This window comes from Onychostruthus taczanowskii, unplaced genomic scaffold, assembly GCF_017590055.1.
Source record: "Onychostruthus taczanowskii isolate IOZ18803 unplaced genomic scaffold, ASM1759005v1 scaffold36, whole genome shotgun sequence".
Lineage (NCBI taxonomy): Eukaryota > Metazoa > Chordata > Aves > Passeriformes > Passeridae > Onychostruthus > Onychostruthus taczanowskii.
In genome coordinates, this window is record NW_024501015.1 from 4559031 (window position 1) to 4575547 (window position 16517).

General features: G+C 38.1%; 1 protein-coding gene across 6 annotated transcripts in view; it reads right to left on the bottom strand.

The window, feature by feature from the left end:
* Positions 1–3534: 3534 nt before the first annotated feature.
* The window catches only part of SATB1 (SATB homeobox 1), a 73887-nt gene continuing 60904 nt past the window's right edge, over positions 3535–16517 (bottom strand). For 3 of the 6 annotated variants that reach the window (XM_041411516.1, XM_041411515.1, XM_041411513.1), the window contains 3 exons: positions 8348–8551; positions 7753–7848; positions 3535–5249 (listed from right to left, as the gene is read on the bottom strand). In XM_041411516.1, the coding sequence (XP_041267450.1) occupies positions 4767–5249; positions 7753–7848; positions 8348–8551 (783 nt within the window). In that variant the 3' untranslated portion in view covers positions 3535–4766. The remainder of the gene's footprint in view (positions 5250–7752; positions 7849–8347; positions 8552–16517) is intronic. The other 3 variants (XM_041411517.1, XM_041411519.1, XM_041411518.1) reach the window with 3 other exon arrangements.

Sequence of the window (16517 nt, forward strand, 5' to 3'; positions counted from 1 at the left end):
GGCACCTTCTTTTCTCCCCTGTGGAATGCACGTCCCCTTGCCCCCTCTACTCCATCAGCTCACAAGCAACCTGTCTCCTGGTGAGTTTGCTCCAGACATCACTCTCTTTCCAGTGCAAGTGGCTTATTCAAGCAACTCTGCAGGGCTCATGGCATGAATGGTGATGACAAAGAGTAGGTGACATCAGACACATACAGTCCTTGCTGCCTCATATTAAACCGTGGCACATACACCTGAGTAACGGCCTATAAGCAGGAGAGAGGACATTTGGCCAAGACGACCTGGAGCAGGAAGAGTGCCTGGGTCAGGCCAAAACGAAACAATGCAGTTTGAGATAGTGGGAGGGCTGCCAGCAGCACAGCGGCAGGAAGGCTCCCGTATGAACCTGAAAGCAAACAAACTCACTGCCAAGTAGCACTACTCCTGCTCCAAGGAGGATCACTTATTGCAGTTTGAATTATTAGCTCATTTGTTGTAGTAAAAGAGTGTGTGGACGCAAGGCACTGTGAGGAGACCAACCTAAATTACCTCTGTGTGCAAAAAAAGGCCTGGGAGTATATTTATATCCCTGCTTTGCTATGGGACTGTTATTCAAAGCACAATATAAATCATTATGTAAAAATCAAAATACCTTTGGTCTCTGCAATGTACCTGACTTCAAAGCACAAGTTCAATAAGTTAAGCAGAATTGGTAATACTTGATGTTCTAGTAGAGCCTCTATAATATCTCATTTACAGTGCTCTTAACATATGGAGTATTTGCTTTGTCAAATGAACTTGTAATATTTGGTGCTTTCCCAGCACACAATCAAAGTACTGACTTTGTAAATCATTGCAACAAAATCACCAGTTTGGAGGAACCTTTTGCTTTCTCCATTTGCTGCACCTTCCCAACTAAAGAAAAAAATTGAGTGCAATAATTTGCTTTTATACATCGACAGTTTTTGCTGGGTCATCTTACCAATTTAAGTAGTTATACAAAACACAAAATCTAAACCCCTGCATTGTTGGGTAGTGAGTCTTTATAATTATAAGCAACTTGCAGATGTGACTGGGGCTTGAGACTGTCCCCAAGTCATGGACTTTTTGGAATCTGGGGCCTATTTGGGTTTCTTTCAGGGTGGAAAAACACACACTGGGGATTATAGCATATACACATAAATCTTGTCAGTTCAATATAGAATAATGGGAATCATTAGAGAGTAAAAATACTCCACTTTTTGTGGTAAACGCCATTACATAAAACATGGTAAATACTTAACTTCAGTTTTATAGTAAAAACTAACTCCCGCCATCCCCTCCCAGCATTCAGTTCCCTCTTTTTTAGGCATTTGGCTTTCTGTGCAGCTTAAAGTCTATTCTTAGTAATATTCCTTCCCCATTCTTCCCTAAGTATACATGTAGTATATAATATTACATATTAGATATATGTATATATGAGTATATACTCATTTCATACATTTAGAGAAGTCTCACTCAGTGAGTTTTACTAACAACTTCCTATCTAATAGTGGGTTTATGTCTCAATTTTTGTGCTTCATTACAGAATTCCAGTCTGATTTCTTAATCTTTGCTGAAGTCGAAAGGTGTGTTTGTTCATTTGGGGTTTTTTGTTTGTTTGTTTTTGGGCTTTTTTTGTGTTTTCACCAGATGGTGAGAAAAAGGAACTTAAGGAACAGAAAAGGACATAAGGTAATTTTCTAGGTAGTCTAGCTGGCCTATGAGTCAAGGTGGCATATGCTTGCTGTAGCTGAATTCCTAACAGTACAAAGCTCTTGCATTCACAGAAAGCTGGACTCATTAATACCCATATCACCTTTGAAAACACTGCCAAATATTTAACAAAAATGCTTTGGTCACATGGGTCAAGTTAAAAGACTGTACTTGCAGCCCACCCACTGGGACACAAAAAGGCAATGATTCGAACTCCTGTGCAGGTAATGTGTGACTACAGAGGCTGAACCATTTGGAAGATAACCTCAGCTACAGCAGGAGAAAGAACAACGAAGATAATGGAAAAGAAACAGCTATAATAACCATCTGCAAGCACACATGGCCTCTACTTCAGCACCCATAAAACTTAAAATGATAAAAGAAAAGGAAATTGCTTGCAAAATAGCAAAGACTAAACATTTCTTCTTATGCTTTTGTAGGGTTGCCCTCCTTCTGGTATTTGGAGTGCTGTGTGTACTAGCGTTTAGTGTGGAGAGAGGTACATTCAAGTCTTCCCTTCCCCTTCTGCCTTGTATCTGCACACATTATTAGTTATAGAGTGTACCCAAGGGTGCCAGCAGTATGTTCCTGCCCACCAAATCAGCTTGCATTGCCTGGGCTACATGCTCTGCCCCTCAGCTGTGTACAGGGGTCAGTCCTAGCTCCATCTGCATGGCTGTACACAGCAACAATGCCATTGAAATCAGGGAAGAAATACAATCATTATCACAGTCACTTCCCTAGACTAGGCTTATTTTCCCCTATTAGTGACCAGCATAGCTTTGGGCTATCGATAGTTTTATAGCTACTACAAGTCCCTTAAGCGAGAACATAGTTTTACTGCCTTTTTATTGGAATGCAATGCCAAATTACATAGATGTGTCCCTCCTAAGGCTTATTTCCCTTCCAGAGTGGTACTAAGGCTTTTTCTTTCAACTGGACTGGATCCCAAGCCCAAACCATAGTGTAGCCCCAACACAGTCCTGGAAGAAGCCAAGAGGTGCCGCAGCTGAGAGCTGCTCAATGGACCCACAAAGGACATTGCGACAAAGGACAGCCTCCAGCAGTTTTAACTTTCCTTATGAACTTAATGGAACTAAACCAAGACTTTTGCTAAGAGTAATTTGTGCCTTTGAAATTCATGTTGAGTTTTGTAAACTTTTAGTCATTTCAGGAAGAACTGAACTGAATCCCCATCCCGAGTTACACCACGTGTGAGTTATTTCTCTCCTAGGAGAACAACATTGTGTACTCTATAACTTGTAGCTGCAGACTGCTCTTCAGCCTAGACATGAGCCTTGCATAAATTCAGAGGTCACCAATTGTTACGGCTTTATCAAGAACCTTATTAGTGATCATTAAAAATAATCTTGCTTAGAAGGAGACTGCTATGGGCAAAGCCCATCTTTCCTATTTATTTTATGACTATTAATGGTTTTTTTTAATGTTTATACATTAGTGCAAGGAACAGTGTTAGCATAATTCTAGTGTAAAATAAAACCAGCTGTATCCATTATAAGTGCATTACTGCCAGGAACTGTAAATATGTTTATGCCTGATAGCCTTCTGACTCAATAATATCCTGCTATCTCTGTTGGGCAGGCAAGTTTTTAAACCAAGAAAAGACAGGTTATGATTTTCATAACCAAACTGTGTTTCTTTTTGAAGTATGTTATCTAAATTCAAATTTTAAGAAGGTCATTAAAAAAAATCTGCCTGTGATTTTAAAGGAGAACAAAGTGGTGGCAAGAAGGTATGATGTGCACTAAGAACAAGTTATTCCTCCCAGATATACACATACACAGACAAACCCTGCCATATCATACCATACAAACAATTTTAATTGTGTAGTTACAGTCAATAACCACTCCTAGTCAGAACATTTCTGCATAAAGAAAATTGTGATACACTTATAAAAACAGCCAGCTGTAACAAAATAACTGGTGTTTTCATAGCAATAAACTCATAAAAAAGAAATACACCTTTATACAGAAAATTTATACAGCTGTAGCTTTAAAATTGATTGTAAACCAAAGGAAGACACATTGCAAACATCAATTATTTTCACATTAATTGCATAAGTTTCTAAGGTGATCTATTAGTTTTATTTACCTAAGCTTATTTGCATGATAGTAAAAATTGCATACAACAATAAGAGTGAAGCTTATAGTATGAATTGCTTGGATAACATAGAGCACTTTTTATAGGCAACTGTGTAAAGCACATTTTCTCTATTTAAAACTTTTAAGACACTTTGTTTTACTGCCCATCAAAATACATTTATAAATAGAAAAAAAAATCAGTATGGTAACAAGAGAAGCAATATTACATTTAACGGAAACTTCCAAAAAAATTAATTACAACATGATGCTGCAGGATCTACAAATAAATAATGAGGACTAAATCGTGTTTCACATTTTCTTTTTCATTTTCTCTAAAACCATGTAACAATGAGAATGGAAAAAAAAAATACAGTGACCTTTATTTCCAAAAGAAAACAAATCTGAATTACGGCAGTGCCATATAATACAAGGCATTTGTTGGCATATGTTATCTTTAAACTGCATTCCACAGTCTATAGTTCTTTTGTAACATACAATAGAACAAGAGTTACAAACTCTTTTTATTTTATTTTTTTAAATAAATGTGATTTTTCAAAGATCAAGTGTGGAGTGCTACAGTAATAATTAAAAAACAAGAACAAAACAGAAACGAAAAACAGTAAATCACAAAAGTTGTAATGCTTGTCTGAAGGCTCCAGAATCAAAATCACTGGTATCATGCTTATTGGGTACACTCACAGTGTATCCAGTGAACACAAATTAATATCAAACAATCCTCAACGCTTCATCTGTTGCTGCGAAGCAGTTTGTAAAATAGAGTAAAACATCTAGTGCAGTCTGCATTATCCTTTTTTTCAACTTTTGTGCAAGTTTTGGAAGATTCATTGGCCAAACAATGAATAATAAGGGTTTTTGACACAATACAAGATGGAATTTTCATTTCATTAGTAAATACCAGCGGCACTGTTGAAAGAAAATAATACTTTTAGATCAGTCTTTCAATTCAGCATTAATCTCTGTGTTCCCTTCTACTGATAATTCTTCTTCTAGTTTAACTGAAAAAAGCGTGTTTGCATTTTTGTCTTGGATGCTGTCTTCTAAATCCTTGAGCAGCTCTTCTTCCTTGTATTCTGCAACATCCACCTCCAAACCAGAATTGTCCTTCAGCTTCCCATGGTGCTTGAGATAATATCGCTGGTTCTGAAAGAACTTGATAATGGTGTACTTGGGCAGGTCAAGCTGAGCGGAGAGAGTCTGGATTGCTTCTTCATCTGGATACAGGCCTACATCTTGTATGAAACTCTGTAGGATCCCTAGGGCCTCAACAGAAATCTTTGTTCGCGGTCGGGGTTTCTGACGATTTTCATCCTCAGATTCAGCTGGTGATGCTACTGTCGGTTGCCTTGGGGGTAGTCTGGGACCTGGTTGTTGTTGCTGTTGCTGCTGCTGTTGTTGCTGTTGCTGCTGCTGCTGCTGCAAGACAAAGAACAGCATTTTTTTGTACATGTATTCTTGCTCATATTTTGTTACTGAGAAAATCCTGAGGAGGGAGTAGGGGGAAGAAATTGCAGAGCTAGAAACAAAGGCTTAGTAAGTTTAAAGAAAAAAAAAGGAAGGGAAAAGAAAGAAAGAACAAAAAGAACACCGTAGCTTTGCCAGACCAAAAGTACCGACAACACAACATCGGTGCGGTTTAGCTGACAAATTTTAATGAACATGCTCCATGAGTCAACTGCAGACAAGACAAAATGCTAAATGACATAGTATAGGATTAACTTGACCAGCTTAGCCAGAACTGTAGCAAGGGCAAAGTGAGAAAAGTGCCAGATGAGGGCAAACGTGCCGGAGCTCTGCCAGCAACGGCAGCTGCTGCCCAAAAACAAGGGCTGCAACTCTCTAGCAATAGCTAGACGAACGGGCTGGGGAGTCAGGGGGAAGGGGAGCATTTTATCTCTTTAAGTACAGAAATATCTCACTGCTGATCTGACCTCAGCATGCACTGAAGTCTTGTCAAACTTGCAAATATTACAACAGAATATGCTGGCTGGAAGTGCCTAACGTGGCGCTGTCAAACCCAGCCTCAGCAAGGACAAAGGGATCTGGAGGTAGGAAATCTGTTTCTCCTTCTGGATCTGACCTCTTCTGCCTGTACTTTCTGAGCAGGCCTGCACTGCCTGTATCCTAACAAATAAACAGGGAACAGACCTATTTACCTGCCTCTGTGTTTGTGCTGGGGATTATTTAGTTAATATTTATAAAGCACTAAGATGCAAAGCTCTAAATAAGTTGCACTATTATTATTAGAAGGGAACATGCTGCATTCCAAAAACTCAGGCAATAAAAATGAGCCAATATGCACATCAGAAGAATAAGATAAAGCAAGTCATGATGTAAATAATTAACAAGAGCTTAAAATGAAGTTTTGCAAGCATGGATTCAGAAACATTCTTAAAAGGTGAGGCACCGAGCCCTAGGGATAGAAATGTTTTTCTCATCTACCACCAGAGTACAGTACACTATAAGATCATGTTTACAATCAAAAGTAAATTTATCAGCTACTGTTTGTGTTGACAATTATTTTGCTGCACAGCACAGGAAGCACTGGTTAGTAAGATATTTTGGATCAGCAAATTTCTTGTCATATGGTACAAACCACCAGTTATTATTAAAAAACAACCACAGCAAAACAAGCAGTTGCTATCACTGCTTTTTATTTCCCTTTGAGAGTCTCCCTTCAACAATGTTTGTGTTTTGGTAGTGGCTTCCAGGCTTCTAGTAGCAGTTCTTTGAGACCCTAAGAAGCACAAAATCCTGTACAAATGGTACAAATACTGGAGGGATTGTAATTCTGTCCACTTCATAGGGACTCTTGTGGTTGTGGAGACTTCACACAAATATCCGCAACTGGTTTAGAAGCCACTGCTTTAAGTAATCTTCATATTTTAAGATCTGACACAAATGCCCTGGAATAGGGGCTCCTTCCTCATCCCTGTTCAGGTCTTTCCATGTTTTATGGTCTGTGAGCAGTCCCATTCAAGGCTCCTGTCCTGAAGAGATTCAAGACTACTCCCACCACATTAAATACTTATAAGACTGGAGGCTTTATATATACAGTTTGAAAACTTGAGTCTGAGCTACATATTTATGCATCTACAACAATTACCATGTAGAACAGCAGAGACAAAACTCAGGCCCAAACTCCCAATCCTTACTCTTACAAGTCATATTAAGAGATTACAATGCAACTGCTTATGTGAATAATATTTATGAGATCAAACACACAACTTTTATCAACAAGGCAAGAAAATCTAAGTAAGTGGCATAGTGGTTGAATGTTTATACTGTGCGTAAGCTTCTCCTTTTATCCCCTTAAGAAGCGATTTTATTAAAAACAATGTACATTTTCAAACAAGTGCTGTTTTATTACTTAATATAGATCTTTCTCTCTCTTTTTGCTAAATCAAACAGCAAGTTTCCAGGCTTTCACAATTATTTTAGTACTTGATATCCTAAGGGATTGTCTTATTCAGTTTGCTTTATCTTTAATATACACTCGTGTTGTTTCTGGCTGCGAGATAACTCTATCCTTCCTAGCTTTGTAAATATTTTTCTGTATAGGTAATACAAGTGATACACAGGGTCTCAGCTGAGGCTGGAAAAACGTGGGGTAATATCTGCCCTTTAAGAAGGAGCAGTTACAAGGGTGACCTCAGGCCTTTTGTGAGAAGTGATTAAAGAGTCCCCAGCTCAGAGAGACAGCAGTCCCCACTGACAACCTGGGCTACACAGCTTAGCACAACAGCCAGCTCCGCTCCCGGCTGGCAGCACCTGTGCCAGCAAAAAAGGGTGTGTGCAGCTCCTGCAGGAGGCCCGCTGGGGCTGCCCTGAAGCAGAGGGCAGCTCTTCCAAGCCTCATGGTGTGGGTCTTGCATGCCCTCCTGTCTCTCCCTGACATGGTGCCCTTGTGCCGGCTCACCTGCGGAGCAGCACCCAGCCAAGGTCCAGCGGTCAGCAGGCCTGGTAGGAAAGCGCCTCTATGCTCTCCTTTCCCAAGGGTGGTGGGAGAGGGGCTCTGAAGGAAAAACAAACAAATATTGACTCACCCCAGTCTCAGCTGGGGTTCAAGTGGGATGAGAAATCCCCTTCCCTTCACTCCTACCCAGGACGAGCTACCACTGCTGAGGGATCTTGCTTGGTTTTCAAACAGGAGCACAGCAAGATCCTCCTGATCTGCTGGGAAGGAAGACCTTTGACCGGTGCCACACACCCCTGCCTTTTGGCGCTGGTGCCTGTCCAGCCAGGCACAGCCAGCACGGGGCTCGCCCTGCCCCGCGCGGAGCTGCCTCTGCGCTACCACCACACACATTAGCAAACAAGCAGCGAACCGAAGCAGGAACTGCGGGTGGTCGCACGGTCTCCTTTGAACTGCGGTGGTGATGGCAGCGCGCTCTTATCTTGCACCGGGAGACCTGCATTTAGCCTGACCAGGAGGGAAGAAACACTAATTTCCTTCGCTCCGTTTAAAGCTTTATTTACTTAGTGCTCTGCGGGATTGGCCAAGGTAAACTAACCTGAATCTGTTCTGCTGGCACATGGATAATGTGGGAAGGCCTGTCACCATGGTGATGAACTGCATTGCTTTCTTGTTCATAAATGGCATCGCGTTCAGGCTGAGGAAGACTGAGGAACCTTCGGATCATGGAGAGATTCTCCCAGAGGGTCCTGTTTTCTGGTGATGGATCTTCTTTCCAACGTAACAGCTCACAGAGCCACCCCTTGAAGACAAAACCAGCAACACATTAGGTATTTTTTAGTCACACTGCAAGAGGCAAAATGAGGGCGAAATATGTACTTTAGAGGCGCTGCATTCTCTCATCCTCTCACCTGATCAAAAGGGCTTTCTCTGCACAGACTGGACTTAAAGCAAACACCAATGCACCAATGCCCATCCCTTCCACAGACCCTTACCAACCACAGGCATTTTGGAAAGAATCTTCCCCTTGGTCTCACACCACAGTGCTGCTATTTGTTTGCTTGACTGTAGGGCTGCCTAACGTAAATCACAGCAGTACAGGAACTCCCTAATATCTCTTCAAAAGACAGGAATCCTATGACTAGATGCAGCCAAGCAATAACTTCTTAATTTCTCCTACAAGTAGAGGTTTCTCTGCAGGTGAACTTATTTCAAGTGATACATAACTGTTTCCAGATTGTCCTCATAGACCCAGAAATAAACCAATCTCAGTTTTATGTACAGGATTATTAGGGGTTGGGGGGAAGGAAGATGTGCTCTAGCTTCTGATACACCCTTTATACATTTCCATGTCAAGGACAGCAATGTGCCTATGAGTCTTTGGGGTACATAATATGAAGGTGGCTACAGAATCCTCTGCAAGAACTGAAGCAGTTGCTAATTTGCTTCCAAAAGAGATGTATGAGTTCATCAGGAAAATTTAATGTTTCTTTACATCTTAAAATTTAATTGAGGATTTTTTTCTCAACTGTGCACTGGTAGTTCTAACAGAGGAATGCAAACCCTCTAGCTAGGACAGTGTACATCAGCAGAAATTTTCTAATATATTAAAATTTAGGAACAAAATATTACATCTATAAAACATGCATATTTCCTTTATTTTAGCTTCAAGGATCTGTTTTCAAAATAGGTCCATGCAGTTTTATTTCTTAATATGGTAGGAAAGATAATGCGACATTTTATTGAATCAACAAATAATATAAATGTACAGAAGCTTTTAGATCCTTTTTACATGTACCAGTAGTGGATTAATGGTTTATCCAGACTGGTTCACTAACACATACAATAGACTCATAGATACAATATGGATATGTATTTTCTTGAAGATACTCATATCTTTAGCTAATAGTTAATAAATGCAGTGTAAAAATATTGCCACAACAGGAAGAGTAAAAGTATACAAATAATGTTAATGCATTCATATTGTAGATGAAAATATTTAGTGAAGTGTGTATAAAAATTGGAAGTATATTTGCTTGGATATAAGTGAAAAACTGAACAAATGACACAGAAGAAAATGCCCCCAAGAAACTATCAAAATGACAAATGTTATAGAGATGGTGGTAGCAGAGCTGAAAAAGCAAAAATTTAAATGGGGCCAAAATCTGCCAGGTGCTCATGAGGTGTGCAAGGGAGGGAGCTGAGACAGGGGAGAGCAGGGGCAGCAGCAGGGCTCCCCTACACCCTGGGGATGGAGCACACCCCATTCCTTGACCATGCACTAAGTGGGGATGATGGGTATTGCCCCAGGGTTTAGCAACATGACTTGGAAATGTGGCCAAATGCCTTCACACAGAGCACACAACACCCAGCCTGTCCTGGCTGGAATTGTATGGCATGTTTTCAAAACAGCAGCAAGGGTCTCTGGAATCTCACTGGAATGTATTAGTAGGGCGAGCTGTCCCTGCCCCTAACAAAAACAAGGTGTTGCTTATGGCTCTCTGCTCACCTTGCATCCACGGGGATACTGAGTGCTGGATGATGCTCAACAGCAGTGTTCATTTATTGCAGTAAGTTAAAAGTGGTGCACTCAGAAAGCAGAGGCAGCTTCTTGGGGATGGAGGAGAAATTATGATGAAGATAAACCAATCTAGATAATTTAACTGAAGAGCAGTTACAAAATTCTTAATTAAAGAACCCCAAAGCCACAAACCATCCCGTGCTAAAGTGTAAAAATTGTCCTTTGGTTGTCTGGAATCTGCACTGCTTTACACTGAAAGTGTTGGTTTTCTTTCTAAAGTGGTGAAACAAAGAGCAGAGCTGTCTATCATGATAGTTTGGTGGACGTAAAAAAAAAAGACAAGACAACCTATCTTCACCCCGATACCTCTCCAAGGCACACGCACAGGCTGGAAAAGAAGTTGCACCATGCATTTAGAAGCTGCACATGTTTTGTCTGCTGACCATGGGAATCACAGGGTTTGTTTTTTCTTGAAAAGGCAGTAGAAAACCTTTATAACTAAAAAATATCAAGTAGAAAAAAAAAATTCCTAGGAAATAACATTTTCTGTTGATTAAACATATTTGCAACAGTTTTTGTTAACTAAGAAATACCTTCTGCCCTTACTGTCTTTTCTGTTTCTGTATTGACTAGGTCAGACCTTATTTTTATTAACTACTGATAGCTAACATTGTATTTACAACGTTTTTCTCTCAATTTTTGCACTGAAACAATACTTCTAATGCCTTATCTAAAATTATTTGATGAATTGTAACCTGAAACATGTCTCTGCTAGCCTTTCAGGGATTTTGAGATAATGAAGACAGATACTTCTGACAGGGTACACAGAAAAGATTACTGTTCTACCAAAACGACTCTATTGACTTGGCACATTTTTAAAGAAGTAGACACACTCTGATGAAACATTTGATGGAAAACATGGAAACAAACAACTGAATTATTTTACAGTTACAAGATAGAAACAATTTTTTGGTCATTCATAGTTTTGGTTTATTTCTGTATATATTTATGAAACCTGATCTCACCAATGTTCTCAGATGAGATAGTGGACAGACAGCAAGAGAGGCTGTAGGGGCTTAGTTTGTTAAGAGAGTAAGAACTTTATCCCAATATGCTTTCTTTTGGTTCAAGACAATTCAAAATAAAAGTATTTCATTTAGCTTCTGGTTAAAAATTCTGTACATGAAATAAAGCTCATTCATAAAAGTCACCTATATGAAAAAGCATGAAATGTTTTCACAAAATTTAGGAAAAACAATAATCCAGACTTTTCTAACAGTTAATTTTAAGTTCTGTAAAATTTATAAATTTTGTTTCTATTTGATCTAAAAAGGAATGAAGTGCTGCACATAATGCAGCTGAATCTACAAGCAAATGTAACAGGGCTGGTTTTTCTCCTTTCATACTTTTTTAAGTCTAGAGCAATTTCTGCCTAGTTTCCTTTTTTCCTTGTCTTTATAGTTTTACAGGAAGTGGAAATGACCACAAAATAATAAGGAAATATTTATAAATCAGATTAGATCACAACCGGTTATGCAGCATATAGAGTACATTGTTAAGAAAACAGTATTAAAATAATGAGGTTGATGCATTTATGCAGAAAGGCAAACCCCCCAAAAACTCTGCAATGACATTGGGAACAACCTTGATTTTAAAACAGAGTAAATTTGCCAGGCAACATTACACTGAATATAAAGAGAGTACAAAGCAAAATATAAACATTAGCCACATGTAAATATGTTTGGAGAACTTTCAGGATGTTACTACTTTTCAAACTGACAAAGTTTAATTTGACACCTTCTGTTCTAAAACCTTTGTTTCTATTCAAAATCACGCCTTTAGCTGCTATCAATCACTATGCTCTCCCTATTACTTAAAATACTGGCATGGGCCCTGGATAAGCTGAAAATGCCATGCAGATGAATTCTGAGATAATATGTTCAAACCTGTTATATACAACACAAATCCTGTAAAGTTATGTATTGTAAACCTACATTTATTGGGAACTAAAAGTCTTAAATCCATCTGCTACAAAGAAAATACTGTTATGCACTTTCAAGTAACCAAGTACCATCTGCAAAGGTCTTGCTACAGTAAGCAAGAAAATGGTGAAAAAAAAAAGATGCTAAACCTAAGATATTTAAAATAAATAAGAGTCTTCTGTCTGGTTTTCTGATAGGGATTTAGTAAAGAAAAACAAGACATTAAAGGAAAAAAACCTGTGAAAGCTGAACTGCCAAACTATTGCAGGAAAAGCGCAAAGAGGATAACTGCCAAAACTTGGGCTCTGCAATACCCATGAGCATGCTTATTTTAAAGAAAGCGTCCATGCATTTTATCCATGTATCTAAATTCTATTCTTTTCAGTCAGACCTCTGCTGTGCTTTAAAAAAATCTTCTGCTCTTTCACATGGAATTTCTAATAAAATATTCTTCCATTCTTTATTATTGAAAAGAAATCTACACCTAAGGTGTAAATATCTGCCCTAATTACATCAAAGAGGATAGCATTACAATAATGAAAAATGTTCTCTGGCCAATGCTTTCCAAATCAGCAACAAACACATCTAGTCTGAGAAGGGAAGGCTACAAGGTCAAGCAATTGAACTTGTTTGGTTAATTTGTTACGTTGATAATAATTTGCCGAATTATGAATATTTCTTACAGAATAACAACGACTTCAGCATTTTTTAGAAAGGCTGTAGCTTAAATCTAAAAAGGGAAAATATTTTAGAGTATCAATGCTAAGACATGCTCAGGATTTTTTGGTTATAGTATATTTAAGATTATTTTGTATCATTCTCTGAGGCATATAGTATAATAAAAATATATGGTGTTAAAAGAAATCAATCTAAATAGGGAGGTATTTGATACCAACATTTTAGCAGAAAGTGTGAATTGCATTTCAGCATCTACCGTGAACAAAGACTAAGTACATAATCCATTAAACAGTACTTCTAAGTAAAAAAATTGAGAATTGTAGACTAAACTAAAGTAGGCATTTTGAATGAGCACATTTTCAGCAACTAACTAGAAAGCTAGCAATTTATCATTCAACAAATAATTTTCTACTTTTAAAAGAATCTGTAAGTGTTACTTATGCTAATGAAGACTGTTTTTAATCTGCCCACAAACATGCTAATAGAGGGCAATTTTTATTATTTACAATGCTGAAGGCACTCCAGTTTATAGAACGCAGATATGAAATTACACTTGGTAAAATGGGCTCTTAATTGTCTGAGCAATCCAAATCCTTCACCTTTAACAGGAAAGCTTATAGACAAAACAAAGGAAAAGAACTCAGGGACTAAACTTTAAATATTGACTTTTTCCCCTTCAAAAGCCATCCAACTTGCTTTACAATCTCATTATTGTTCCAAATGACTGCACTCATCTTAGATACTTATATTTCTTTACTCAACAGATTCCACATGTACAAGGGAAGAAAAAGGGCCAACACAACCACTACCATATACACATATAGTATTAGTCTTTAGTATTAAACTTGTAAGCTGCACATTGCACAGAAAGGTTGCTTTTGGAAAAGTCATAAGACTTTGAGTGAGATACATAATGGTAGCAAAGGAGTACTGAAAGCATTTTAAATTATTTACTAGGTTAAAAGGGTGAAATGGTACTTTAAATACATCAAATTTCATCATCTGGGCCATTTTTTGGTGGCAAAGTGGTATTGATCTTTCCAAATGCTTAAAATTAACTATTTCCAGAAGGTCATTATTTGATTAAAGGCATTAAAGTTGAGGGCAAGAAATGATGCACTTTGTCTTCTTTCCCATTCAAATAATCGTGTAATTTAATCAGAACTATCCCTTCATGTCCTGTAATAAAAATGTTTGTCTTAAGATATTGTTCTTTACCTAACATATTAACCTTTAAATGTTATGAAGTTCTTAAGAATAATCTCTGCTTAGAGAAGATTCTTCCATAATGCAATGAAAGGATCTCCAGCATTTAAATTGATAAGGCCAAATTTCCCCTACACATTAATTGGAAAATGCATTAAACCCTTCAACTGAGATTTCTCACAGTGTTGGACAGGACCAAAAATTCAGGGAGTTCTGAATGAGTAAACTCATGCATATGGCATTGAGAAGCAAAAATAAGCAAATGTCACTTCAGCACAAACAAATATGACCAGTAAGTAACAATGGACACTACTTATTTTCTCTGGGAAATGTTGTTTGTGCTAGATTTACATTATCTGAAAAAATAGAACAGGGAAATCAGGGAACACCCACTGCAGGGTAAGAACAGAGCATTTAATTCAAAATTCATTTTCATGCTAAGATCCCTTAAATCTGACTTATTTCTGTGTGAAATACCTGTGGGTTTAGACGTGGGAACAAGCCGACATGACAAGAGCAGTCCTTTTACCCTTAGATGTTATTCTGGAATTTCCTGCTGTAGGAAAATTCGTTCTGACTGCAGGTTTATCTTTCCTAAAATACATAAAGTGTACTGGCTAGCTCCTATGCAAAGCTGAATAGACTTAAGTGCTTCACAGAAGAACTGTAGTCTATTAAAAGAAAAGCCACTGGGTATTTTTATAAAGAACTGGGATAACTAATAACCTACCGGACCTAGCAATTTTTGATACTGACCAAAACATTTGTTAGAGTTCATTTTAGCTTATTTTTTTAGGAAATTTTAAGCACTGATTTCCTTCTGTGAGGCTCATAGTTTCAACTAATTTTAAAAACTGCAGTGAATATTCAATACTTTGGGATTTCCCTGTTTTTCTAAGAAAATAGTGCATCTTGAACTTAGGAAGCAAAAGCTCATTTTCAGCTGGTTCAAGAAGATGAGTAGAGATACCAGAATATGAATTCTCTTCTTGATACGTGGCCTAAAGTGATAATAAATGTACCCAGAACAATGGTTGCATTAGTATTTTATTCACACTAATCAGCCTTAAGTTTCAGGCTTTGCCTTTGAGCATTGTCCTAAATCAGAGAAAGTTTGAAACCTGAATCTGTCTCTTTATCTCCAGATATTCCTGGTTCATCTATTTAACTGGCTTTCATTACTAGAATGTTGAAAAAGGAAGCCAGATGTGGATTTTAAGTAAATCTGTATCTACCATCATCATAGATGAGATTTGAAACTGAAAACCCCACAACCTCATATGGCTTTTCAGAAGAAAGGTAAACTTCACTGGCAGAAAAAAAACTTTGAAAAATACTGAGACAGATTATGCCATTCCTTAACCTTCTTATCCAACCTTATTATTCAGCTACACCATCTGTCTGCATGGTACCTCCACCTTTTGTCTGTGTGGTGAAAATCAAATGACCAAATACCTAGAAGTGATATTTTAGCTTATTTTATTAATGTCTCTTCATTCCTCTGCCTTTTCCTCTCCCTAGCTGCAGCATTTCAAAGTTAAATACATATTTCTATTCTTGTCAACATCCAAACAAATAAATGAGAAAGGGAAACTTGCTAAAGCAACCTCTAAAATTCAATGGCAAGCATCAAACAAGTACAGAAGCAAAATGAGGTGGAGAGCTGTTTTGCTGTTCCCACAGCCTTGTCTGTCCTACCACACCTCTGTTTCTACACAGAGCCATGGTGAGAGGCCAAAAGCCAGGGCTTGCAAAATCTACCTATATTAAGGAATGAGGTTGTATCAAAACTGGTCCATGTGTCCCCTGTGTATGAGCACTGCAGACACCACCAGCTCATGGACAGAAAAAAACCTAACCTGTAACTCTAGACCTGACTGAAAACATAAGTATCATTACTTTTTAGTTGAGTAGAGAGGAAATTCAATAATCTAAATTAAGGGCTTCTCCCAAGCTTGGTTTCTTTGCTCTCAGCTTCCTTCACCTTTTCTTTCCCCTATTCAAATGTATCTTTTTTACAACATTGCCTTCAATTACCCAGCAATGACAGATAGGCACAAGCCCTCATCAAAACCACAATGTATATACCTTTGAAAATCTTATATAAAACGCAACTACATTCATATGCAAAAAGAGAAAAAAGTAATAGATGTAAAAAAAATGAGTGCAGCTTTACTCTACCTTCCTGTCCTCCAGATCCTTCCTCTTTCACACACACCTGATTCAATTGGCATTGTAAGCGTAAGAGAACATCTGACAAAAATGGACTTAACAATAATTTAAAAAAAATAGAAAGAAAAACCACCTGCTAATTATTAAATAAGCCAGTCTTAGTCTGGTACATTACTTTTTTATAGTACAGTCATATAAAATGGGTCAAT